Source organism: Anolis carolinensis, chromosome 3, assembly GCF_035594765.1.
Source record: "Anolis carolinensis isolate JA03-04 chromosome 3, rAnoCar3.1.pri, whole genome shotgun sequence".
NCBI classification, from domain to species: Eukaryota; Metazoa; Chordata; class Lepidosauria; order Squamata; family Dactyloidae; genus Anolis; species Anolis carolinensis.
Genome location: NC_085843.1, coordinates 259,826,182 through 259,854,093, shown reverse-complemented (window position 1 = coordinate 259,854,093; position 27,912 = coordinate 259,826,182). Strand labels below are relative to the sequence as shown.

The window sequence follows — 27,912 nt, the reverse complement described above, 5'->3', positions numbered from 1 at the left end:
ACATAAGCCAGGTAAATGTGAATGCTCCTTTGTTCCCCCACCAGACCCATTGTAGTACAACTCAAAACAAAACACTTATCACTGTCACTCTTCTGTGATGTGGCTTTGAACAGTTTTGAATGCCACTAGAAAACAGCAGTAGAAACACACTTGGCCTCGATACTGTCAAGACAATATTCTCTTAACACAGGAAATCTGCTATGAGACGTTGATTCGCTTATGAAGGTCATTCTAGCACAACACAATACATGAAGTGGCCTTTAATGGCATAGGCTCAGTATTTCAAGGATACTGAACTACCTCACACAAACTGGTAAATAAAAATAAAAATATGCAAATACCACTCCTAAAATATTATGCATTAAATCCGATGAACTTACAAACAATTAAAACCCATATACAAACCCACCAATTCCAGTACAAAGCAACACAACACAAGCAACTTGTGGGCTTTCAACTTGATGTATTTGTTTCCTTACCCAGTGTGACGACTGCATAACATTTCAAGAGTTCTGTAGTACTCTGACATGCTGTCTATTTATGACATGTTTGTCTCATGGAGCAGTTTGGTCTGTAGCTAGAAAGTTTAGAAATTTATATATCCTTTACCCATTCACTGGACAGATAAATAATGTATATAAAGGTAAAGAAACAGAAGACAGACTCTCAATGTTACTGTTACTTTGCCTGATGGTTGTTGTTGTGTGACTTCAGATCATTTCCAGCTTATGGTCACTCTAAGGTGTCTTTCCCCCCTGAAAATATTTCTTCTGTTTTGGATGAAAGCAATTATAGGCCATACCCGAGTTGCAGATATCCAACTTACATATGACTCCTGTCAGGGTTTGCAAAGATACTATATGTGCGTTAACTGGAAAATCAAATGCATGAAGCCAATTGGCTGAGTTTGCAAGGACCTGGGAATTGGTTTGTAACTGTTGCTATCCTGCTGCTGGAGAACCAGTTTAAACAGGTTTATCTGTGAGTGTGTGATAGAGTCTTCTGAGTACTGGCTGAAAAGAAGATGTCTCTGTATTCAGAGAGGCCTGACTATTTCTGAGGTCTCATTTGCTGCTGATCTTCACTGAAGCAGATTTATGGACTAAGAAAGGATTGCCTATAACTGCTGATTTCTGTAAGCAATAGAAAGACTATTGTAAATACCATTGTTCTGTTGATTTCTTGGATTTAGTAAAAGTTCCTGTGTTACTTCGTTCTGCAAAGCTGAGTGGTGCATCATTCTGCAGGGCGTCTCTGGGTCATGGGCACATGTAAGAGCTTCCATCTGTCATCCACGATCCACAACAACTCCTAGTTTCAAATGGGGGTGAGGCAAGAAGTGGAAGGAAACTACTCCTAGGAAGGGAAATTAACTCATGCTATCATGGGAAAAAGATGTCTCCACTGAAGCTTTATTGCTAATCCTTGTTTACACAATAGCCCACAATTTTCAAAATCCAATTGTCACAGGGACAGAAAGTGAGGTGAAACCTACTGAACAGGCACAGACAACAAAACAAAATCTAGAGAGGTGTTAGCCCTTCCCTATCCTATCTAAAACTGAAAAAAAATTTTTTGGCTGGAGTTATACTTTTAGAATGTTCTGTCTTATATATAAATTTAAAAAGAAACCTACAGAACCTTTCTTGTCTGTGACCAAGGGATTGCCTGTACATTGTCAGGTTTTATTGCAAATCCATGTTTTTACTTAGTGTTGCAATGTCAGAGGTATGAACATCCACCAGTTCTCTGAGAAAAGGGTGTGGCACAGCCAAGGGGCCAAGCAGAAAAGATATTCATTCATATCCTCTGACGGTGTGTTGTTCTCAATGGGGGAACACAGAGGACCTCTCTAAGAGAACTCAAGGCACAGCAAAATGTTTTGGGCAGTTCTGGCAACTTCAAAAGGGGTTCTTGGATGTACGTAACTTATATAGTATGTGTGAGCTGAGTATTGGACTAAAGGATGAAATGAATAAAATATGTGTTCTCCATCTTTCCTTCCCTCCCTTCCTCAGACTTACCTTCTGTTAACTATATCTAATTTTGAAGTAATACTTCGTCTAAACTTTGTCTAAACAGAGGCCTTAGTTGGAGGAGCTATTAGAAACTTACATACACAAATATGATTGTGAGTTATATGTAAAAAAGGTCATGTTGAATAGGACCAAAGACCCATGTTGTCCAACATTTTGTTTGAACAGTGGCCAACCAAAACTGATGCCCACAAGCACAACATGAGTGCAGTAACAGCTGACTGCATATGCTTCTGGCATCAGGTACTGAGAGGCTGGTTGTTTTTTATACTAGAGGGAATAAGTGCCCATTTTTTAATTTATTATTTTGCCTGGGTTTATCCTGGCATGTTGAAATTGTATCAGAAGCATATTTTCTAGTAGTTCATAGAAAGAAAGAAAAACAGGACATGTGTGGCCAAGATGCCATGGTCAATGTTATTATTTTAGGAAGAACACAAAAGCTAGGAGAGGTAGCTGTAGTTTGCTTTTGTCTGAGTCAATTGCAGCAATTGAAGTAAGCCTAGGAAGAAGGAGGAAAATGTGAGGAGAAGAGAAAAAACTGGGATATTTTAAAAACAGCTCTAGTGGAAAAAGAACTAATTAGAACTATTCCTGCCAAACTGGGACAGTTAGAGGGCATGCAAAGTATTATGACTTTACCTTTAAAATGAAGGTCTAGTCAAGAGTGAGTGATAGAGATATACAGTGTTCCCTCACTTATCGCAGGGGTTACGTCCCAGGACCACCCACGATAAGTGAAAATCCATGAAGTAGGGACACTATATTTATTTTAATATTTATACATTATTTTAGTAGTTACACACTATTTTAAGTCTTTATCAACCAATCATGTGTTGATAAATTGCCTCCTCCTCCTCCTGTTGCCACTTGGGCTCCTTTTCTCGCCCTTCGGCTTCTCCTTCCTCCCTTCCTTAGGCTGTAAATTGTATTTTTTTAATGATTTATAATATTCTTTTAGAGTTTATTGAAAAACCACGAAACAGCTAATCTGCGAAAAGTGAACCGCAAAGTAGTGAGGGAACATTGTATGTAAAAAACAAAAGAGAATGCTCAGTAGAAACAACTGTAATTCTCACTGAGAAGCTTTCCCACCACCCTTAACCTTTGATGTAAGAGAAATGTTTCTAGAACTGGAGGAGTTGACTATTCTTTTCCCAGCAGAATGTTTTTTTCTAAACAGAACATGATGTTTATATATTTCTGAAGGCCTTTAGATACAGAGAGGTCCCTGTGACCTGTCAGGACCATGGAGATTTCAACCAAATACGTTAAGAAGCTGTGCCAGTTTTTCTCTTGACTTACAATCTCATCTGTTCACTGCCGCCAGCATGTGCTTCAAGAGGTGCTATTACGCACACAGAACCTATTTAGGTACACAACAAATTGAAGGAAACAAGATGGGCTGAATGCTGTATCTCCTTTAATGAACTCTGCTGCTGCAAAGCCATGGTGAAAAATACAGGTTGAGATAAATAAGCCACTATGCAGTTCACCAGACTCTCAACAAAGACGTCAGAGAACGACACTTTTTCAGCTGATGTATAGATCTGGAAGCTGAAGTGGCTCATTTCTCAGACTATTTCTGAATGCTGCATCCATTTGTTCAAACAACATCATATATGCTGGAAATATACTTCCAGTGTGGAGCTTGTCTCCTGTAATGGGTTTCTATATTTCTTGAGAGGAAAACAACCTGAGTCTACTGCTGTAGCTTTAAAAACACCATAGAAAGAAAGAAAAATCATCACACATGTACAGCATTTCCCATAATAAACCATTTAATTCTCCTCAAAACTGTTGGCAGTAATTTTCTCAAAGACATGGCATTTCATTCGCTAGGGTCATTGCCCATTTTCTTAACACTCTAAATAAATCAACAACAACAGACACAATGGACTGTCTAAGATTAGAAGCATTTTAAACAGAATGTAGTACACCAAGAACAGGCTAGAAACTCTGAAAGCAAAAATAATAAAAAATCATTTATACAGCAGTCAAATCCATACAAATGTCACAGGAGGTAAATTTAGCTTTTATGGCTTGTCTTTTGGAATATTTCCAGTTTTCCTTTTTCTGTAAATGTGTTTCCAGATATAACTGTGGACAGATTGTCATTGTTATCCCTTTTCAACTGCTTTCAATATCATTTGGTGGGGCCTCATATATTCATGTCACTCCACAAGCAGTTCTCAATTTATTACAGGCTCTTTAGAGAAGACAGGAACTATGGCCAGACTTTCTCTCTCCGCCACCCACTTCTCTCATTTTTTTAAAAAATAGAATACTAACTCTTTATTGCAAGACAGAAAACATATTCTATGCATTCTAAAAATATAATGTCCATTTGTTTGAAATTATTATCTAAATCCATGTCACTACTTCTATCTTGTTTCCAGTGTTGATATACTTGTGGCTGGTTCCTTGATGGGCCCTTTTAAATCCTTTAATTTTTTAATTAATGTATGCATGTATATGCATTCCCTGTGCTCCTCACAGATTTATATCCTGTTTATCCCCTTTAGTAACTTCTTCTACTTCTTCTTATGTCCCCAAATGATGCTGCCGCACTGTCAGATAATCTGTTCAGAGACAGCAAAGGTCAAAGATATGCGAGAGGATTTAACGACAACCTTCCATTCGGGAACATGCATACACAAAATCAATCTAAATACATTTAAGTTTGCCAGATGTCCACCTTCTGCTAGTTTTCTTTCCTAAAAGCCATTATTTTGCATCCTGCACTCCCACTCCAAGATCTGCTATCATGCTGCAATTGAGCAATTTTCAGAAACAATATAATACAGAGATACATTTGATATGTAAGTGTATTTAATGGATCCTTTGCTCTTACTGGGCTCTGAAATATTTTGAAGTAAATGCATTCAGACCTGTCCACCTGCAAGTCAATGTCAAGAATATAATACTTGCCATTAATAAAAAGGGAAAAACACACACACAGAGAAAATATGTTTGTGAACTATGAGACTACTACCAGTATAGGACTATTTCTAACTCCAGCTTGTCAGGGAAGCAAGCTGCCACAGGTGAAAATGACTTCTCCACATGCCCTTGATCTTACTGCTTAAATATTCAAAAAGGCCAAAATACAGAGAAATGTATTGCCTTCATCTCCCATGACCCCTAGGTGGCATAGTAAATGGGTGATAGAATATGGGAGTTGCAGTCCAAAACATTTGGAAGGCAAATGCATCCAATGAAACTTGCCCTCATGAAAAAATCTCTTTTCTCCCGTAGTCAAATCATGACAGCACATGCATTCTGCCTTCTAATGACATGGGTTTTCAGTAGCACGTATAGAGCACAGATCCAGCTCTTTTATTTTGTTAGGACCTGCTACTGAAAGGAAGTGAAGGGGCAGCTAATTCAAACTGCTAAACTGAACTAGGGAACCAGGGTAAAAATCCCAATCTTTGAAATTGTACTTTTCTGTTTGAGAACTACAACTCAACTAATGAATCTTCCAGCTACTAGATCACTGTCTGGGGAATTGGGTCAAAAAAGTAATGTTCTAACATCTGCTCAAGACCACACAATCCTGGCTATAAACAGAAAGCAAAAGTGATCTAAATTACAGTCCTTACTGATTCAATGGGCCACTATTTTCAGGCTCTATATGTGTTTATGAAATCTCCTTTCCTTACACAATGGTGGCTTGTGGCTTCAGTGTTCATGGGACAGTGAATTACCCATTGATTTTAGAGTTTAAAGGAACTGTACAAAATAGTGAACCTACCTTGGGGACCTACATGGTTCACACCTTAACTGATTTAAAGTTCAGACCAGGGATCCCCAAACTATGGCCCGTGGGCCACATGTAGCCCACTAAAACATTTATCCAGCCCGCCAGGTGTTTTTGCTGCCACTGCCTGTCCTATGGGTTTGTCCCCACAGTGGCGAGGTTTGTCTCCGCAGTGACTCCCTCCTCCTTCACCGAGGAAGGCACGTATAGGGCAAGAGAGAAGGGAAACTTCTGCTGCTTTCCTGCCTCCTCCCTCGCCCGGTGCATGCCTTCCTCAGCAATGGAGGAGGGAGCCGACAAAACCTGCCACCTGTTTTGTTTTGTTTTTTTCTTCAGAATAAGATATGTGCAATGTGCATAGGAATTTGTTCATAGTACTATCCATATGTGTACAATATAAAGGGAGCTCATCCTTGCTCTCCCCGGGTTGGATTCAAACATGCCTTCAGGTCAGCATCCCAACCTTCAAGTCATCAGTCCTGCCAGCACCCACTGTGCCACTGGGGGCTCCTCTTGTCCTAATAGCATTCCAGTTGTTATAACATTTCCTGGAAGGCAATCCTTTTGAAATCAGCTAAGTTTACTCTGAAATAAATAGGTTTAGGAACTGCCAGTGTGGGATTCAATGAGCAGTTTCACAATAATCACTTCCCAGATAGAATTGTGATAATGGTTTCAGGAATCTTCCTAACTTTTAAATTAGACTAGTATGACTCATGGCAGACAAATAAGTACAACTGATTTGTGCAGTACAAATGAGAATTCTCATTCCAAGGTTGGCAGATGAGACCAGTGATAATAATCTCAACCAAAATGGTGCTAAACTAACCAAGTAATGAAAGAGCCAAGGGAATTCGTGACTAAAAAGATACTTTTCCTATCATGGCTATGCTTAGAAAAGATTTTCCCATTTATAAAATTGCTTCATCCTCTCTTAATAAAAAAAAAAGATGCTTTACCTGGTGCATTTGAATTCTTTTGCTCTAATCAAGACTTAAACAGATTGTGCATTACGTTCCTCCTACATTTTTATTTTCAAAGAATAAATATAATTATGCTTTTAAAGAAATAAGTATAGTGCATGATGTGTGGCAAGAGAAATATCCAGTTAATTGGTATATAGGTCCCTAATGCTTTTTAGAGTAGTCTTGCAAGTACATTTTGTGTAATAACCTAGAAAGACAGGAACCTGCTACTGAGAAAAGAATCACAGTATTTTTCAGAGTATTTCAAATTAAGATGTGAAGAGGGGAAAATTGTATCTTTTTTCACTAAAATGTATTTTCTTTTCTAGCTCCATGCCCTTTTAAAATTCAGTCACACCTGCTTTAGAAGCTACATATTTTTTTCTTTCACATTTCTGATGAAATTAAGCCCTGTTCAAACAGTATTAGTGGGGATCAAATTCAGAAAGGGGCTTCAAAGAACAGTCCCAGCGAGTCAGATTCCAGAATTCCTCACTATTGGCTATGTTGGCTAGACCCTCTGAGACTTCTAGTCCAAAAGCTTCTATAAATGTGGTTCTCATTGATATGCAAGGCCCAGCAACCTTAGCCAGCATAGCCATAGTGAGGGATCATGGCAATTACAATCCAGCAGCATCTGGACCATTGAATGATTTGAAGCCCAATTACAAACTCTGGAATTTAAGTTCACTATGACCCTGTTCAATGCACAATCAGATGGATGGGGACTCCATGCATCTACATAAGACAGTGGTTCCCAACCCGTAGGCCGCAGCCCAACAGTGGGCCACAAGAATGAAAATCTGGTCTGCGAACCTTCTTCCTCTTTATTTATTTATTCATTTTATCTTATTTCCTCTCCTTTCTGCAGAACTGACCATCTCCAACCAAACTGAATCTAAAGTTGACAAAAACTGATTCATAATCCTTCTGGTAATAATGTTGGAGAGTGATCCCTGGTCAAAGTGGTCCCCGGTCAAGTGGCCCCTGGTCAAAAAAAGGTTGGGAACCACTGACGTAAGAGCATGAGAGACCTTCTGCACCAGACCACATGTCCATCATCCTGCTCATCCAGTAGTTGACCATTTACTTGTTGGAAGCCTATTAGTAGGGCATGTGTACAACTGACTTTCTATCTCACATTTCCAATAAATGCTATCCATACTAAGGACTTTATTGTGGAGGGCAGGCAATATGGCATTTCAGCAGGACCTTCACCACTGTCCCTATCTCAGAATGCTATATGCACTCCACCAATGGCCCGTCCCCTCCCCATGATTCTCCTGTCTCTAGCTATTAATGGGTACAACTTGTCAACAGTTCCCAATCCCACAATGTTTCCTACTTCTCGCCAGCAGGCCAGCAGTAAAATGGTGTCATCAGGTGGTAGGATTCTCCTCCATCCCCTGCTTACTATTCCCAAGTTGTCAATGTTCTGTTTATTTTATAATTACATTTAGTCATATTAGCCCTTTTTGTCTGTCTTTCAAAGCTAGAATTGCAAAAAATTTTCTAAAAATGAAAATAAAAGAGCAGGAAGGTGGGGTCATGGAACCACAAATTGGCGAACTGGTGCAATTTAAGATAAATGCGATATCAAAGGTGCTCCACCTGGTTTGTATCCACTGTGTATGTGGACTGTAATGGAATCGCGGGTTCATGAAGTCCTGAATCATATGAATCGGCCATTAGCAGTGATATATAGCCATCCTACCTAGTAGCCACTAATGGCCCTGTCACCTCAATGAATGTATCCAACACTATTTTAAGCCATCCAAATTGAAAGAAGCACTATATCTTGTGACAGTGAATTCTACTATTTAACTAGACACTGAAGATGTAGTATTTCCTTGGACCCATATTTATAATATTATCCAGCTTGAGCAAATTACTCTAATTCAGTGCAGTGTCAGAAGGTGAAAACATCTGCCTACTGCTTTCTTCAAACCTACATTTCAATTGAATTTTAGACAGTAGACAGATGGGGGAAAGAAAATGGAGTAACATCAGTGACAATCAGAACTTAATTAGATCTTTAGTTTTCTCAATTATTATGCCTAAATATGAACAAGAGGAAAATGGGCCAGAGTGATTTCAGATATCTATTGCATTAAGCAAGGGTTTGTTCTCATGAAGAATCCCAAGAATTCTCATGTGTTCTGTCTTCCAGCAATTTAATTATACCAGCCTGAAGTTTTCTCACCTCGGACTCAGTATGCGATAGAACCAGCCATCTTCATTCACCTCCTTTTTCTGTGCACTTCAGATGCATTAAATGGATTTTAGAAAAACTTCAGGCTGTTAACATTCAGAGAAATGTAGACACACAGAGGCTGAGCACAGAACTCCCAGATGTTTGCAGCAGGAGTCATGACAGCACCAGGTGGTTGGCTACCAAGGGCACTGCAGTGTACGCACGTTTCCTACACTTCATCTGGCAATGAATTTCAAAAATGTCATATGGGGAAAAGAAAGGAAGAAAAATAAAAATAAAACTTGATTTCACCTGTGTTAGAAAATGTGTATCAACTGGGGATATTTGCTTAAACTTATTAGGGAAACAGGAAAATATGGATAATAGCAAATGCTATTGAGGCCCCTTCCACACAGCTGAATAAAATCCACATTATCTGCTTTGAACTGGAATATATGGCAGTGTGGACTCAGATAACCCAGTTCAAAGCAGATATTTTCTGTCTTGATATTCTGGGTTATATGTCTGTGTAGAAGGACCCTGAAATGAATGTCTTCTTCCAGAAGTTGCATTGGAGAACCTAGAAAATTCATTAAAGATATATATCTAGGAATTTGTCAGCATTACTCTGTAGTAATTTCTGGCAGGAGAATACCTTCCTGGAGGATCTAGAAGGTTCCTAGGAAGAACATGTATTTTGTCAGATGCAGTTAGGTGAAACCTGAGTACCGACCTTGCAGGTATGGGGGCAGTACTGGAAACTAGGATTTGGAGTAATGAGTTCAAATTACATGAAAGGGGATTCCATCTGAAAATTAGGAAGAACCTCCTGACTGTAAGAGCAGTTCAACAATGGAACTCTCTGCCGTGGAGTGTGGTGGAAACTCCTTCCTTGGAAGCTTTTAAACAGAAGCTGGGTGGCCATCTATCTGGGGTGCTTTTATTGTGCTTTTTCTGTATAGCAGATTGGGGTTTGGACTGCATGGCCCAGGTGGTCTCTTTCAACTCTATGATTCTATGATGCAGTGGACCCTTGCTTATCTGGGGCAGCTGATGGAGGAACTTCCTAATCTTTCTCCTCCTATCCAACATGTTTCCAATTTCTCATGTATTTGCTATTTAGTTTATTAACATAAACCCATGGTCTGTGCATCTTGGTCTAGAAAGTCCTGAAAGAGAGAATAACTAAAATTTTATGTCTGCCAGCTTGGTGAATTAGGAAGAATAAACTTAAATTATGGTATAGACAATTTGTTGTGGAAGATCTTGCATTGTGTTATAAATCTGCAAAAAGAACTGTACATTTTTTAACATGCAAAAATGTTTTATGCTGTTGATTAAACTGAAGGCATAAGAGAGAAAGAAAAGAAAGCACGCTCAGTGCACAGCAATGAAAGCAATAAGTGAGAAGTAATTTCGTTTTTGACAATGGATTCTTGACTTGTGGAAACCAGATTAAATAATAGCAATTTTCTTTCTTTCCAGCGTTCTGGCGGTGCATTAGCCCTCCCTTTGTGTGCATTTCAAGGGACCGTCTCTCTCCATGCGCCTACTGGAAAAACCCTCTCTTTGTCAACATATGAGGTAAGCACAGAAGGACAGAAAATCACACCCACGTCAAAGAAAATCGAAGTGTATCGCTCTAAAAGTGTGGGTCATGAGCCGAACCCCGAGGATTCTCCAACCACCTTTGCTGACACAAGTGTGAAGATTCACTTAGAGGTGCTTGAAATCTGTGACAACGAAGAAGCCATGGACACTGTATCGATCATCAGTAATATCAGCCAGTCGTCTACTCAAGTCCGGTCTCCATCACTGCGTTATTCTCGGAAAGAAAACAGATTTGTCTCCTGCGATTTAGGGGAAACAGCTTCGTATTCGCTCTTCATACCATCGAACAATCCCAACAGTGATATTAATATATCAATTCCTGATACTGTGGAAGCTCACAGGCAGAATAGTAAAAAGCAACATCTGGAGAAAGAAGGTTATCAAGAAGAAATACAAATGTTAAACAAAGCCTACAGGAAAAGAGAAGAAGATGGGGTCAGCAACTAAAATGCAGAATAAAAACAATTAGAGAAATTAGACCTGAGTAACTGGAAAATTCTGGGATTTGCAGTTTATCCCACCCCCTTTTTTCATGCTCTGCTCACAATGATATATTTGCTGCTCAAAAAATTCATCACTCACTCCATTGCTGCTAAACTCAGAGAAATGTCTGGAGCATAAGATGTCATCATCCCTGAAAATCAAAAACTCAGTGTTCCACCTCCAAAAACCTTGAATTTTTACTTCCCCTGATCATGAGCTCTCCCAACTATGGATCTGGCTTAGAGACAAAAAATAACCCACCCCTTCTGACTACAATGAGCTGAAAAGGGTTTGAATGTGGAGGTATAACTACTTGAATTACCCCTATGACATCCTCCCATTGATATCAGTGGGATTTATGCTGCCTAATTATGTGCAGGATTTCAGCCAAACCTTGTAATGCGGCTCAGGGTTTGGCACCAGAAGGAAGACAATGCTTTTCTAAATCAATACTTACTACCATTTTTAATCTCAATTTACCTAATTATGATGCTCATGAAGAGAGAGAATGGCAAGCTATTTCCCACCTGAGCGGTTATTATTGCTTTTATAAAAAGTAACCACCATCAGTAAGAATTATACATTTTTAAAGAAAATATTTTTAAAGATACATGGAATTTACCCGCTTATTTTGATGGAGATTTCTACTTTCCTGCCTCCTATGCAGCAGTGAAGCTAGGTAATTTTAAGCCCAGTGTTGTAACAGTTTCAAATAAAAGAGAAATTATGTTGATTTTCCTCTTTTAATACAAAATACAATGTGGCTTCCTACTCTTTAAATGTGGGTAGCAAAATGCAAGGGTCAACATGTTGTAAATGTGGCTACTTGCATTGTGATGTACTTGCTTTGTGTGACATTGCACATTAAAGACTGAATCATATTTTGCAAATGTTTAGCCCTGACAACACAGGCCATAGAACTGGAGCTCATCTTATTTGACATGAGTCACTCATTGTTTCTATTAGCATCCAAAATTCAACATAAAGTTAATATGGTAGCAACAAAACTGTTTGTATCAAGTTTATTACATAGGCACAAGCTAGACAACTGGGGAACAGGTTGTTAATTACTGTACAAGCAATTTGAAGTATGAACTAAAAACTAATCTGCATATACTGGAAACCCAGTGTGCACATAGCTTGTTATATGTACAAACAAGGTAGCCGTTGACTCCAGCAAAGTGGACCTCAGCATACAAAATAGTTAAATTCCTATTGCACTGAATGGAGAAACCATCTGTAAATTGGGGCCTTCAAAGCCAAATCACTGAATCACTCTGAAAGCTATACATTATCTAATCTCATTGGAAAGCAAAAATGCACAGAATATTTTGTTGAGACCAACCTTGACTTTATATCACAAAGTGAAGTTTTAATCTGGCCTGTTTTGCACTGCCCCAGTTTTAACAACCATGGATTTATCTCTAATATTTTTGTAACCTCCTGGTAAGTACTGATTTACATTTTGGGAATGGTGACTATAGAGTTCTGTGAAATTTCTGAGGGGCCCTTTTACAATACAGCACTATGATTCTACTTTAATTGCCATGGTTTCATCCTATAATTCTAATCTGTATAATTCTAGTCAATCATTCCATAGGAAACAGTCATGGCAGTTCAAGTGGTATCATAGTTCTGTAATGATGTAGTGTGGAAGGTCCTCAGATCTAATATTATCCCAGACCAAGTACTGTAGTGATTTATTAAAAGCTTGAGTCTCCTTCAAGCAAGCTTGAATCTCACAGGACAGTGACTGAAAAAGAGATCATCTTCAAGAAAATGTCTAATCTAATGAATCAACTCAATGTCTAATGAATCAACTCATTCTTAATCTGATCATATTCTTATGATGGCAAGAAAAAGAGGTGCAAGTGTCTGGCAAGGATTCATTGGTTTTCAATTTTTAATCAGGCTGTTAATCACAGAGATTAATTTATCTTTCATTCTATCATGATGTCCATCAACAAAAAAGAGAATTTTCAATTAGGTCATTTTAAAGAAGGCCCTTCCTCAAATCATTGATTCCGAATACCCAATGTCTCAGTTTTGTATTTAATGTCACAAACAGAATCCCAGAAATACAAAAGAGCCTCCTTTGGACTGTGTCTCGTGGAGTTGAAAAGCATCTTGCCAAAGTGTCAGAGCGCTGTTTGATCCATTTTTAAAGCCTCCAAACTGTTCAACCTAGCCAGATGTGCATCAGTGCTGCAATTTTTGTTTTTCTTAGGATTCCCAACTGGGGTTATTTTATTAATTGCTCAGTGAGCCCAGAGCATTGGGGAAGGGTGTACCTTATTTTGGACTAGAATTCCCATAATTCTCATCCTCCATGGCCAGGCTAGGAGTGGGTTGGATGATACATTCCTCTTTGTAGCTGCAGTCACCCCCCCCCCCCCCAAAGAATAATAAGAATAATAAGAATAATAAGAATAATAATAATTTGCCTAGAGTTTTGAAGGGCTCTTTAACAGGTTTGGATAGGCATAAGCCTGCAACATGTAAGTGAAATAGTGAATGTAGCCCAGCATGTTTGAACTTCCTAATGGGAAAGAAAATCACTAATGTTCTTTGCTACTGAAATGCTTCTTGCAAATACCAACACTTCAAATATGGCCAGTTGTTAACTTTCCCCAAAGGTTTCTCCTCAGCCAATTGTGCAGGTAAATCTCTCCATGACTCAAAAAATACCACAGCAGCCAAAAAGCTAGGGCATCCTCCAATCCACAAAAAACCTACAGTGTTTTCTATTTAAGGTAATGGCAGGGTATAATTAAGAGCCACTCATTCCCAGCCTCCTGGGCAAAAATAAATAAATACATAAACTATGAAGTTGCAACAAGGCTGTGAAAGGGACACTTGGAGCCTAAGGCATCAAAACACTTCACCCAACTCTGCTTTCAGAATTCTGCTTAATCCTTACTTTTTAGAGAGGTCAATATTTTGTGTAGGAAACAATTTTACAGACAATATTTGAACACTGGTGAGTTGTGTTTATTTCGGGTTAGAGTTTAGATAATGCTTTATAATAGAACGTACAAGCAGTTCTCAACCCAACCTAATTGTAAAGTACTGTAATGCTGTTGTATGATATAAAAAAGAATAAATCTTCTTCTATGCCAGTTCTGTAAACTGCTCTTTGCTGATTCTGCCTGACTGCTGTGTGTTTTATTTTCTAACCCTGGGTAAAATGGTCAGAAAGTGCATGACCAGATGTTACTCTTTGTCCACCAAGAGCTACTCATGTATACTTCAAGAGACAGATTACTTCTCCTTCCCTCCGATTCATGAATTAGTGAGCGCTGAAAATGGTGCACTGCTTCTCATTTTTAGAAACCCAGCTGGATTTAAATTTTTAAAATCACTTTTAAATATCTAATGAGATATCATTCCATTCTTTCTTTTTTAATCCCCCCCCCCCCAAATGACCTTTAATGCATCTCAGAAGGCAGACATGACATTTGTGGGCTGAAGGTTGGTTGTCAAATTGACCTTTTTGAAGGTGATTTCAAAGTGATGAGATCTTGTAGGCACACTACAGGGAAGACAAATCTTAGGGTAATATGGAAAGCTGATACATCGTGCACCTAAGCTAACTGTATGATGGCAGTTTTAGGTACTGAATAATGTATTGAAAATCACATTGAAGCGTAATGTTGAGAACATTCCCTATTACACAGATTCCTGTTTTCACCATTCACCATTTTATTTTGTTAGACTGCAAATCTTAGCAAAACAACCTGATTTTTTTCTCTCTCTCTGAACATTTGGAATTCTGTCTCTGTCTTGGTAAAACTAAAGCCCTTTGCCCAGCTGGCAATTCTATTATTGATGTATTTGTTTTTTATGCCCTGTTCAATGACACAAACCTGGAAGGGTAATTTAGCCACAAATATATAAAGCAATTTGCATTTGTCTCCTGTGTTAAATTTATTCCCTATCTGCATTGGTTAAAATTACCAAAACTAATAACATAACATGGTAACAAATTTAAGTCACCTTACTGGAGCTTATTTAGACACAAGCGTATTCAGGCCAAAAAAGTCCAATGATTGGATTGTGAATTGCAACCCAGTATTATGGGATGCGGACTACAATTTGTTTCCCACCTTGAAGAACCTTTGCAAAGTTACATCACTTTTCTTAGTTATTAATTCCTTACTGTAAACCTCTCAAGTACCTCTAATAGCTTTTGTTATTGTGCTAATGGATTATTTCCATAAACATCTTATAAGACCACAGCATTTATTAGAATAGCAAATACATGATTAATGTGGAGTGGCTTTTTGCATCTTTGCCATGGCACATCTTATAGTATTAGACTGTGCTAATAAGTCAAAGAATAAACACATAAATATTTTGAATTCTCATTCCCAGATGCATAAGAAGCACTTCATCATAAATCAAACCAGTGTAGTGTTTATGCAATTTTTGCACACAATTTTTAAATAATAACTTTGATATTATAAGCTACTCTGAGCATTGTTGGATGGACCAAACAGGACACATATATCCAATAAATGGTAACTTATACTCTGGGAATTATCCTGCAGCAGCCATATCTATAAATGCTATCTATCTATCTATCTATCTATCTATCTATCTATCTATCTATCTATCTATCTAAAGGTTGCCACCCAGATTTTATTTTCTGTTTCTATTTCCTTTTCTGATTTTTCTGACGATTATTTTAAAAACTCGATGTCACACCACATATAAAACTATGATGTTGTTGTTGTTGTTGTTGTTGTTGTTGTTGTTATTGTTGTTGTTGCTGGTGCTATTGTTTAAAAATGATGTACACATTTTAGGCTCAGAAAAGGCCTTTTTTTCAAAACAAAAAGTGACCTGAAAATCAGAAGGGGTCTTAGGAACCACACATACTCCATGCTTGTTTACAACAAAGAGAAGTTATGTTTGCATTTTTATTATTCCATTAAGGTAGTCTACTTGAGGCTTAAACTAGAAACAGCAATGAGGTTAAAGTGTTATACAATATAGATTGACATTTCAACCAGTTTTTTTTTCTTTTATTAAAGTAGTCTTGTGTCTGATTTCTGGTTTTTATTATCATGTTAACATTATGGCAGAATTTAATAGCTAGCCAGAAGGAATAAAGGCAGGCAGCAAAATCCAGCCAGCCACCATTTGCTGATGACTGTAAGAATGGTAATATCTTCAAAGCAAGGAACGCTGAATCTAGTTTGTTTGAAATAATAAATTGTCTACTCCCAAGAAACCAAATAGCTTCTCCATTTTAAAACAATATAATTACACATAACAATTGGACTCAAAGTGGGATATGGACCAGTGTCATTCTCAGAGAGTTTTCGAGAAAGAAAAACACTTCAAAGCCAATGGGCCACAAATAGGACACCAGTGAGTGAGAAAAAAATGACATGTGTCTATCTATGTATATATATATGTGTGTGTGTGTGTGTGTGTGTGTGTGTGTGTGTGTGTGTATGTATGTGTGTATATATATATATATATATATATATATATATATATATATAGTATACACACATGCATTAAAACAACTGCATTGGCTACCAATAGAACATCGGATCTCTTACAAGATACTGATCCTGACATTTAAAGCTCGAAATGGCCAAGGACCATTATATCTTAGGGACCGCCTTATTCCTTTTTTCCATCAGTGGTCACCTCCATCCTCCCAGGAAAATTTCCTATAAGTACTGGGCCCTAGGGAGGTACACCTGGAAGCTACAAGGCATAGAGCCTTTTTGACCTATGCTCCATTTCTGTGGAACTCATTGCCTCCATATGTTAGAGCAATGTCGGAGTTGCGACGTTTTTGGAAAAGCACTCAAGACATGGCTGTTTGGTTGTGCATTTAAGTAAATCAGATCAGATTTGCCAAATAGTCACTGTTGAATGTTTTTATATTGTGGAATGATATTTTAAATTGTAAGTCGCTTGGAGCACTCTGGTGGAGAGCGATGAATTAAGAAATAAAGTGAAGTGAAGTATATATACTGTATATACTGTATATATATGTGTGTGTGTATATATATATGTGTTCACATGCAAACAGTATATGCGTACTTGAAATACTCACACTATGGAATGTGTGTGTGTGATTACGTTACAATTGTGTTATATCAGCTCTGTACTGCCACAAATGCATGTAGTTTATTTTTCAAGCATCCTCTTAGAAAAAACATTGAATGGATATATTAATTACCATAATAACCCTGACTATCCCAGATTTTTTTAAACCAATATTCCTGATTTCCCTGACCAGTTTCCACTTCCCTGCCCTTGCCCTAAACCTGGAGTTCATTAAATATCAATGGTGCTAGATTTGAAAAGTTAAGGACATTTGCAAAATCTCTTATCAAAAAGACTGTCAATAGCTATAAGATTTCTTTAAAAATTGTAAATTTGTAATGCTTCTGTCAAAATATCTCCAGTTAGCACAAGAAGATCTACATGAAAACTTGGCTCTTTCCCCCTTTGCAAATTATGTAAACAACCATATTTTTCCTCTTTGAAAAATAATGCAGCAGCCTGCGCAACCCCCCCCCCCCAATCCAAAAATGAATCTCCTCTTCAAAAAAAACCCACCCCATATTTTTTCAAGGGGAGATGTTCCAAAAGGAGCCAAAATTCAGATTATTTCCCCAGTTGGAAGAAAATCTTTGAGTTTTTGTTATTTATACATGAGAATAAAAGGGGGGGGGGGAGATTTCCATCTCTAGGCAAAACAGCAGGATGCAATAATGTACTGTAGAGCACTGCTAGCTATAGTACAGACATTAAAAATGTCCCCCATAGTTTTGAAAATGATAGCTGTAAAAGATCACAAGAAAATGAGACCATACATGTATAAAGTCCTTGTTTTACATTTTCCTGCAATTGTTCTCTATCACATTCACAGTGATCGCTTTAGAATCCAGTGATTCTGGAACTTCCAACAATCAGCAAACATTAGTGTTCTATAGAGGTAAATCCTAAATGCTTTTAATTGGATTCACGGAATTTAGTCTCTGTTTGATGAGACAGTGGGGTCTTTCCTTCATTTTTTGCTTTGAGCTATTGAATGGAAAGCATTAATCTTCCGTACCGTACTTTCAGAACATCATGGAACTATCTCATCATTTTACACCAGGATAAAATAAAAGAATTATGTCTATAGAAAAGAAACATAATGTGGTATTAAGTTGGCTAGTTTGAACAGCAAAGAAAGTAATCAAGCAATGGAGAGGACAAGAAAAACTGAATTGTTTCCTTTTAGGGCAACTTCTAATAATTGGGAGGTTTCTAATCCAAGTAGAATCAGGGGAAATTAGTTTGGATTGCTTTAAATGTAGACAGAATGGAAACAGGCCACAAAGAAATAATAATGTGAGAGATGGACATTATACTGGACCAAAGGCCAAAATGCCACAGGTGAATACATTTGATGAGAGCTACTATGTAAATATATTATGCTTTAAATCTAGAAGCCCACAGGGCAAAGGTGGAAGAGTTGAAGTTCTTCCTTTTAAAACAGAACATACAATCTACTTTAGAAAACCATCAGGACCCTGACCAGGATAATGGAAATTGGGTGAAACCAAGTAATTTCAGTCATTTGCACATAAACCCGATAGGTATGCAACCCTTTGATGCAACTGGTCTGTTCTAGTTGCACCTATCAATAGAATTTAACCCAGAGAAAACACAATCACAAAAATTCAGATATAGATATAGATATAGATATATATAATGGATTGCTGCACTTAATAATCCAGCCAGATATTAAATGAGACCAGTGGGTCCTTGTACTTCAAAACAAGAATCATTAAGTATTATACTTTAACAGCATATTCTGAATTACCCTTATCCATATTCTTCTTGATATGGAAATGTAATTTTCTTCATATAACAACACTGCTAGCATGAATTGAATCTATCTTGTTTCAAATTTAAACAAGCTATGGAAATACAGGAATGGAAGACATTTTAGTATTATGAGAATTCAATCAATCAACAGTCCAAAGATCCAATTTGTTCAGCAGAGAAAGTGCACAGCAGATTCCTAAACTGATAAAACCACTTAAAGGCAGGAACAATACAATGCTAAATGTATATGAACAAGGGTAAAAACACAGCAAATGTATACAAGTTGTTTCAACCTGGGTCTAATATAGGAAGTTGCCTTATCCTGACTACCTCAGAGAGAAACTTGGCAATAGCCAAGGTCACATGGGGGAATTTGTCATCTAGTAAAAACTTTCCATGGAATTGGGCTGATCTACTGGGTAGGTTGACCAGTAATTGGTTAATAATATGTAGCTGATCCTATTTGTAAAAACTACATGACAATAAGATATGATACACACATCCAGCATTTGGGTTATTACATGGACAAAGTCTTGCATTGTATGGACTCCCACAAATCTGCCTCAAAGCACTTTGGATGGGAACACGTTGCACCTTGGAGAATAGGCAGCAATATTTGGCCCAGTCAAGTTCTTAAGATAATTTGCTTCATTGAGAGTTCCAGCATAATGTATACTCAGGGCGCTTGGGAACAAGAAACATATGAACAAGAATGCACCTCACAGAAAGAAATGTCCTAATGGATTAAAGTGCCATGTCATAACTCAGATGAGATAAGACGGATGACTAAAGGCTGATAGAAGAGACTTTTTTAAAGAGTTAAGCTTGAACCAGTTGCTAGGGTAATCATCCCGGGCTAGATGGTAAATCAGACCTGAGTCCAGTTGAACAACACTGACCATGAGCCAATATTTAAGGGTCCACAACCAAGCTCTTGTATATTAGGCTGAGGGATTTCCCCAGATTCTAACAGCAAGACACAGGATGGCACACATCTGGGGAACTGGAAGAGGACCCTCAAGAACCGTGATAGATGCTGGTCTATTTAAAATGTTAAGCCACCAATCCATATGTTTATGGGAATTGTCTAGAGGAAAGGACATTGTAATTTTGATATCTATTAACGGAAATGTTTTGAGGCAAACTTCAATTTACAGAAGCCTGCAGCAAATAGATAATTATTTTTTGGTTGTGTTAGGAGAACAGAACAGCTAGATTTCTTCAGCAGCCTAATATACTTGGAAAAGAGACTCAAACCAAGCTATTTCAAAATGACACATTTTGTGTACCCCTCTTACTGGCAGTTCACAATGATATGTTCTGCTGGAGACCACACCAATAATTGTAACAGCCCCATGGCTCATTATGTTCTCATACCCAAAAGTGCAACCATGTTCTCATCAGTATTGACATCTTGAGTATCGAATTGAACTGCTTGGTGATGACTCTTAATTGCCTACACTAGACTTTGGAATGTCCACTGTAAGAAAAATAAACCTCTGAATCCCCCCAGTAACAACTAAATGTAGTTCTACTTATTGACTAAGTAATATAATGGTATTATCCACACAGCTGTAGTCAATACCAGTTGAATGTAACAGCCAATTAAAGCTTTCAGTTTAACAGCAGAACAGCTGGCCACATGCAGTGACTCTGGCCTTTTCTATTATCTATGTGTGTCTCTTAAGACCTTTTATATTCAGGAGGCAGAATACTGGGTCCTGGCAATAAAACAGTAGAGACAGAGAGAAATACATGGTCAAAGCATTCTGTTTGTTGTTAATTCCTCACAGGAATAGTAAATTCACAAAATCTAGAATAGTTATGTGGAAGAGCAAAACAATCCCTTTTTGCAACACACAAAAGTGGACTACTCACTTTTGTAGAATGAGTTTGCAAGGCTTCTTGTCCCATTCCATACATGAAAGGTATGGAAAGGCAAAGACCATAGATGCATCCAAACTGCAGTTTGTCACCACTTTAACTGTCATGTTTCAATGCTATGAAATCTTGGGAGCTGTAGTTTTACAAGGTTCTTTGCTTTCCCATCCAAAGAGTGCTGGTGCCTCACCAAACTACATATCACGCGATACCACAGAGCTAAGCCATGACAGTTAAAGTGGTGTCAAACTGCATTCATAGATACACTCTAAGAGAACAGAAGTGTATGTTTTTATGCAAGAATTTGTGTAGCCACAAGAACTTAAAACGGCACACCCAGAGATGTTTCATGCTTGCGCTGACATTATTTCTAAACTGTTACATCTATCTTTCAGTGTTTTTAACAGACAAGAAATATGAGCACAAATAAATGTGATGTCCTAAAATGAATGAAAAAACGTCCAATCCTCCATTTCAATTGAAAAAGATTTAAAATAAAAAAGAAGTCAAGATTCTAGACAACCAGATATTAATGCAGAGACTATCTGATGACTCTAGTTTTTGTCTACCTTCAAAAGTATTTGAGAGGCTAGGAATTTTTTGTGGAACTGAGGCAAGATGGACATCAAGCAGTAAAAAATTGATTCCTTGAAATATAGTGTGCGTATAAAAAAGGAAGGGTAAACAAGAAACCATGGACAGCAAATGTGATTTAATGAGCTTTATTAAGTACACAAATTTCATTGATTATCTCTTTCAAATAATCATCCTCCAAATTGCTAAAGGCATTGAGCATTGCAATTTAATGACAACACAATGAAAGTTGTATTAAATCTTTACAATTCTACTAATAATGTTAGAAAAATAAACAGGGCCTGATGTCAATTCATCAAAGATCTAAAATGGAAAAAAAACCTGAAAGAGACAGCTACACATAGTCAGATTTATTTTAACTATACGGATAAATATTTCTAAAAAGCGCGCGCACACACAGAACAATATTTTATATCACTAATACCTTTTTAATGGATCTAAATGTGGTGGTTGGAGCATTGGACTATGACTCTGGAGACCAGGGCATGGATCCCTGCTCAGCCATGGAAATGCATTGAATGACCTTGGGCAAATTATATTCTCAACCACAGAGGAAAACAAAGGCAATCCTCACTTAACAAATTGTGCTAAATAAAACCAATGATAGGTTTGCCATAACTCAGAAATGATTTGAAGGCAAACAACAAGAACAGCCTTTAAAGTATTGTAATTTACTGAAAACCAATGGTCATATTTCGTCATATGATGCTTTTCTCACAAATGTACTGAAATAAGAAGGTATGCAATCAAATCTATTCCCAAGAAAGAAAAAATACTAATTGACATTATGTTGATTCACATTTTCCTCCAGGGATTGAAAATGTATCTTGCTTTTCATGAAAATACATCACCAAGCCTTTTAGAAAAAACCCCAAAAAACAACAACATTAACACCAGTTAGAAACCCTTGAACATATTTTATGCATTTTATCATGATTAAACTGTTTTCTGTATTACTGTCACGCCCAGGCAGCGGAGCACTAAGAACCAGACACAGAGGCCAAATATAATCTAATATCTCTATTAAGGAAATATTATAGAAGAATAAAAACAAGTAGAAAATGAAGTCCAGCAATAGACCTTTCAAAGAAGGTCAAATATAGTCCAGAAATATTTTGTCCATTATATTATATTAGAGTTCAAAGTTGTAATCCCATAACCGAAACACACTCTACTTTCAAGCCGTAGAGTGGGGAAATGTCCAACAATGTTTTCTGAGGTTCAAAGTAAGTCCAAGGCAAGAACTGGAAACAAGACTAGATACTTGAGACAAAAATCCAAGGCTGGAAACAAGTTCTTGAAAACTTGACAAGGCAAAGCGAGGCACGGCGAAGGCAAGGAAACTGGGGTTGTAGACTTAACGCAGTCTACACTAGAAAAGGAGCCGAAGTTACTCCTGAAGTTGATGAGTTGACTCCGCATGGATTTCCCTGTGTGGGTAACTTTTAAGAGCTTCAATCATCCTGCATAGCAGGTGTCCAAAGCTTCCTTTCCCAAGGGAAAGAGAAGCGAAACACATCTTCCTGCAGCTGCAATCCTCCCTGCAAATTCCCAAGAGAAACTTGGCTAATTAGCGTCTTGTTTGGCTGCTAATTGGAGACTTCTCCTTGTTATTTCGTTCTGGCCCCGACTCGCAGCATAGGAATCTTTTCTCGAAAAGGGGGGAGAAGCACTGGGAGAAACCGATTCAAGGTCCCTTTTAATTAAGTCCTGGGTAGATTCGTCAACAACAGGCATCTGGAAGAAATCCGTCTCCTGCTGAGACGGCAGAAAACCCATGTTTTGTCATCATTATCCATGATGGCGCTAGGATCAGAACTCTGAGACCCATGAGACATCACAATTACACTAATACTATATTGGTTCCACTATTAAAATTGCAAGAAATTTGCCTCTAGCGGAGGATCTGAAGGTGGTAGTGCATGCATGGGTAACCTCAAGTTGGACTTCTGTAATACGCTTTACATTGGGCTACCCTTGTACCAAGTTCGGAAACTCCAGCTGGTTCAAAATATGGCAGGCAGATTGGCTACAGAAACCTCTAGGAGTAAGCATATTACACCTATCCTAAAGTTACTCCACTGGCTGCCAATTAGTTTCCGGGCAAAGTACAAAGTGTTGGTTTTGCCCTTTAAATCCCTACAATGTGCCCCGAACACCAAGGTCCTCTGAGAGGCATCTGCTCCAACAGGGCTGGCCCTAGGTAATTTTCAAGTGTAAGCAAACAGTATTTTGCCCCCCCCCCCCCCGCCCAAACTAATCAGTGAAAAATGAAAGGTAGATGGTAGATGTGAATAGAATAGATAAAAGAGTTACCTCACAAACCAGAAGTTTATTTACATCATTATGCTTTCAGTCTTTTATGTTTGTTGCATTTGTTTTACATTTTAGCTGCATTTGCTTTATTTAACCCACTTTGAGGCCTACTCTTTTGGGAAATCAAATTAAATACTTTAATCAGTAAGCATAATGGTAGTGTAGCCTGTTTTAGAGGTCCAAAATGTTCCCCCAGTTAAAGCTTTTATTTCTTTGAAACTACCTTGTACCTCCTTCTCCACTCAAACTATATTTTCCACTCAAATTATGAATGCACCTCCAGCAAAGGATGGATGTAGAATTTCCAAAGCAGTGCTTAGTAACAGCAGCAATGTGTTTGAAGAAGCCCTCTCAACCATAGCTGGTGTACTTCTGACGTGATTGACACATGGGTAGCCCAAAGGAAAGCCCAATGAGAGTGCAGCTGACGTTATGTCACCGGCCCCTCCTGCCACTCCTCGGGGAAGGGAAGGGGGCTGAGTCACCTCAACCGCCTTCCCTTCCCGGCTGAGTGCTCTGAGCTCAGCAGTGACGGCCAGGCCTTGGCGCTGAACTGGGATACAAGGGGATTGGCAGCTGTCCCAGGTAGGGACAGCGATTCTGGTTCAATGCTGAGGCCTGGCCATTGCCGCTGAGCTCAGAGCGCTCTGCTGACAAGGGAAGGGAAGGGAAGGGAAAGGGGGGGAGGTGGAGCTGCCTGAATTACTGGCAGCCATTGGCTATCTGACATTCAGGCGGCTCTCCCCCCTTCCTTCCCTTCCCTTCTCAATGGAGCGCTCTGAGCCCAGCAGTAAGTGTCAGGCCTCGATGCTGAACTGGGATGGCTGTCCCTGCCTGGGCCAGCTGCGCACCCCCCCCCCCACCCCCACCCCGCATCCCAGGTCAGCACTGAGGCCTAGCTGTCGCCGCTTGACTCAGAGCACTCAGCTGGGAAGAGAAGGGAAGGGGTGGAGCTGCCTGAATGACGGACAGCCAGGGGCTGCCTGTCATTCAGGCAGTTCCTCCCCTTCCCTTCCAAGCTGAATCTGAGCACTCTGAGCCGAGCTCCAAGGGCCAGGCCTTAGCACTGAACCAGGATGTGGGGAGGCACCCTTGCAACCCTCCCTGGGCACTCCAGGCTCCGGTGCCTCAATGGCGCCCCTAGCGGATTTTGCACCAGTCACAGTTGCTTACCTGGCTTATAGCTTCAGCCACCCCTGGTCATAAATACTCGAAAGGTTCTCTGCCTTCATACTCTGGTTCCTGTCTTACAAGTTTTAGCTGGGGAGCCTCAGTCAGCTGCTGTGGCTGAATGGATCACATGCTATTTGCTTTCCTGCCATTCATTTTTGTGATTTTGGAGCCTCACCTATTCTGGATGTCACCATTCCCTTTGTCTCCTGACTTGCAAGATGCTGCTCTGAAGTCTCAGTTTCTTCTGATACAGCCTTTCTCTCTCTGCCAGCTTCTTTTTGGTCTCAGATAAATCCCATCCTTTAATACAAGCAATTGAAGGAATGCTAGCTTTCTCATAGATAGGGAGCTCTGCCCTCTAGTGACTGAAGATCCTTAAGCTACATAATGTGGAGGATGGGAAATTTTTCCCCCTACAACTTCAAAGTGTCCAGATCAATTCCCTTCAAAACCCGCCAGCATTCAAATCTGGGCATATGGAGTATGCATGCCAAGTTTGTTCCAGATCCATCATTGTTTGGGTTCATAGTGCGCTCTTGATGTAGATGAACTACAACTCCTATCAATCCCTCCAAAGACCGCCAATACTTTTTCTTGGTCATGAGGGTTCTGTGTGCCAGGTTAGTTCCATGTCCATCATTGGTGGAGTTCAGAGTGCTCTTAGATTGCAGGTAAACTATGCATCTCAATACTTACAACTCCTATAAATCATGGTGAATTCTCCCCAAACCTCTCTAGTATGTTCAGTTGCGAATCAATTCCTCTGTTTGCTGTGTGCCATAGAATAGAATAGGAAAGGGTTAAGGAGAAGCAGTGAGCGGGGTTCATGCAAATTCCATGCCAATGGCGAGAGTAAGAAACACTGGGATGTCTGTGGTAGAGGAAACACATAAAATTGAGGATGAAATTGTCCCCGTATGAAAGCCTTCACTTGGGTGGTGGGCAGTATGGTGTTTGTGGAGGACATTGGATAGGCTCTTGGACATGTTCATAGCACTCACTATAACCTGCACTGTCATTGGAGGGAGGGCCATTGGTGTCTCCTGAGTAGTGGGAGCTATAGCTGTTTGTGGGAGTGGGAGCTTGTCTGTGTAAGTGGACACCCCAGCCACATACACACATACATATTTCCACTTTTTAAAATATGTATAGATAGATTGGATTTACACCCTGTTTTTACCCCAGAAAGAGACTGATTGAATTATCCATCTGGACTGTGGTCTTCCTCTTTTTCTAATGTCTTCTACCTAATCAAAAATTATTGTCTTTTTGAGTGACTCATGTCTTCTCATTATATGGCCCAAGTAATGGCAGTCCTAGTTTAGTCATCTTGCTTTAGGGAGCATTCAGATTTGATTTGCTTTATAACAATTTATTGGTCTTTATAGCAATCCATAGTATCTGTAGAACTTTTCTCCAGCACCATATTTCAAATGGGTTGATTTACCTATCAGCTTTCTTCACTTTCCAGCTTTCACAATCGCGCATACAAATTGAAAACATGATTTCATGGCCCATCCTAACTTTAGTATTCAATGACGTATCTTTACACGTCTGGATCTTATTGAGTTACCTCATAGTCCCCCCCTATCCAAGTCCACAGCCTCATCTACATTGCCATATAATGCAGTTTCAAACTGTATTATATGGCAGTGTAGATGAGGCTCTATTCTTCTGATTTCTTGATTGCTGTCTCCATTCTGGTTAAAGACTTAGCCAAGGTAGGGAAAATCTTGAAGCATTTCAATGTCTTAATAATCTACATTAAAGTTATATGAATCATATGTGATTAGTATTTCTGTTTCCGTAATGTTTATCTGGAACTTGCTTTTGCACTGCTTTTCTTAATTTTCTTCAGTAATTGTTCTAAGTCTTTACTATTTTTTGCTAGCAGTTTGGTGTCATCTGCGTAACTTATATGAGGGCTATCCAGAAAGTACATTACGTTTTGGAATTTAAAAAGAACCAAGTATAGGATAAAACACTTACCATATGCAGTTGAAAGCCACACTGAAATAGTACTTTTCAACATAGTCCCTGTGGAGATCTCAGGCAGAGGGGAATCTTTTTTCCTTTCTTCTTCTTATTCACTTTAGATGGTAGCGTAACTTAGTTTAGAATATATGTGACAGAGGCTTGGATTTTGGAGAACACTAAAAAGTTTATTCAGGCACAGAGCTTAGTGGTTACAATGGTGCTTCTCAGAGTTACACTTTCTTCAACAGTTGCAAATATAACCTATGATGAATCCACTTTCAAAATACTTTCTCCTTTCCTTGAGCAGTCTAAACCTTTTTCTTCTCTTACAACCAAATCTATCAACTGATCACTTTGGATCTAACTGGGATTGCTTCCCCTTACCACTCAGACTCTACAAATAAACCCAAACAAGTCACTTAACTTGCTTAATATGACACAACTAGAGATCTGAGCTTCCCTGGTTTCCCTAACCTGGAACCACTGTCTTCCCTGTGACTCAAATCACAGACTAACCTGTTTTTTAAAACATTCCCTCCTTTTCCTCCAAACGGCGGTTGGCTCCGCCCTCGTTACTTTGGCAACCTGCCTCAGAATGCTGAGCTGGCTACCACTGGTAAGTAATACTTACCCTTTTAAACATAGTTAAACATGACTTTTAAAATGAAATTAAACATGACATCTATAAATCAAAATAAAAACACACTTCTTTACAGTCCCCATTCAGATTTAGGTACTTATCACAGCAAGGAATGACTTTGGAAAGTTCATACCCTCAACACTTTCCCGCCTCTGTGACCTGCGCTATTGCAACACTGAAACTCAGCCAGGCTGAACAATGAATGCAAAAGGAAGCAAGGAAAAACTCAGCCCTCGCTTCTTTTGCAAAGGGACCTGAAGAGAGAATCAAAACATTGAGGCTTCCCTTCCCTTCCTGCCAGCCGATCCCAGTTGCTTGCAAACCCTGGCCAATTGCAAACCTGGCCGATCCTGCCTGCTTCTCCTCGGGAGCCGCTCTCCTCCAGGCCGCTTTCCGGAGCTTGCTCAGCTGGATCTTGTAAGAGCCCACAC

At 39.0% G+C, this 27,912-nt stretch overlaps 1 protein-coding gene across 1 annotated transcript in view; it reads left to right on the top strand.

The window, feature by feature from the left end:
• The window catches only part of gpr149 (G protein-coupled receptor 149), a 42,617-nt gene extending 28,446 nt beyond the window's left edge, over nt 1-14,171 (top strand). Inside the window, exon 4 of the mRNA XM_003218228.4 lies at nt 10,444-14,171. Within this exon, the coding sequence (XP_003218276.2) occupies nt 10,444-11,016 (573 nt within the window). The 3' untranslated portion in view covers nt 11,017-14,171. The remainder of the gene's footprint in view (nt 1-10,443) is intronic.
• The last annotated feature ends 13,741 nt before the right edge of the window (nt 14,172-27,912 follow it).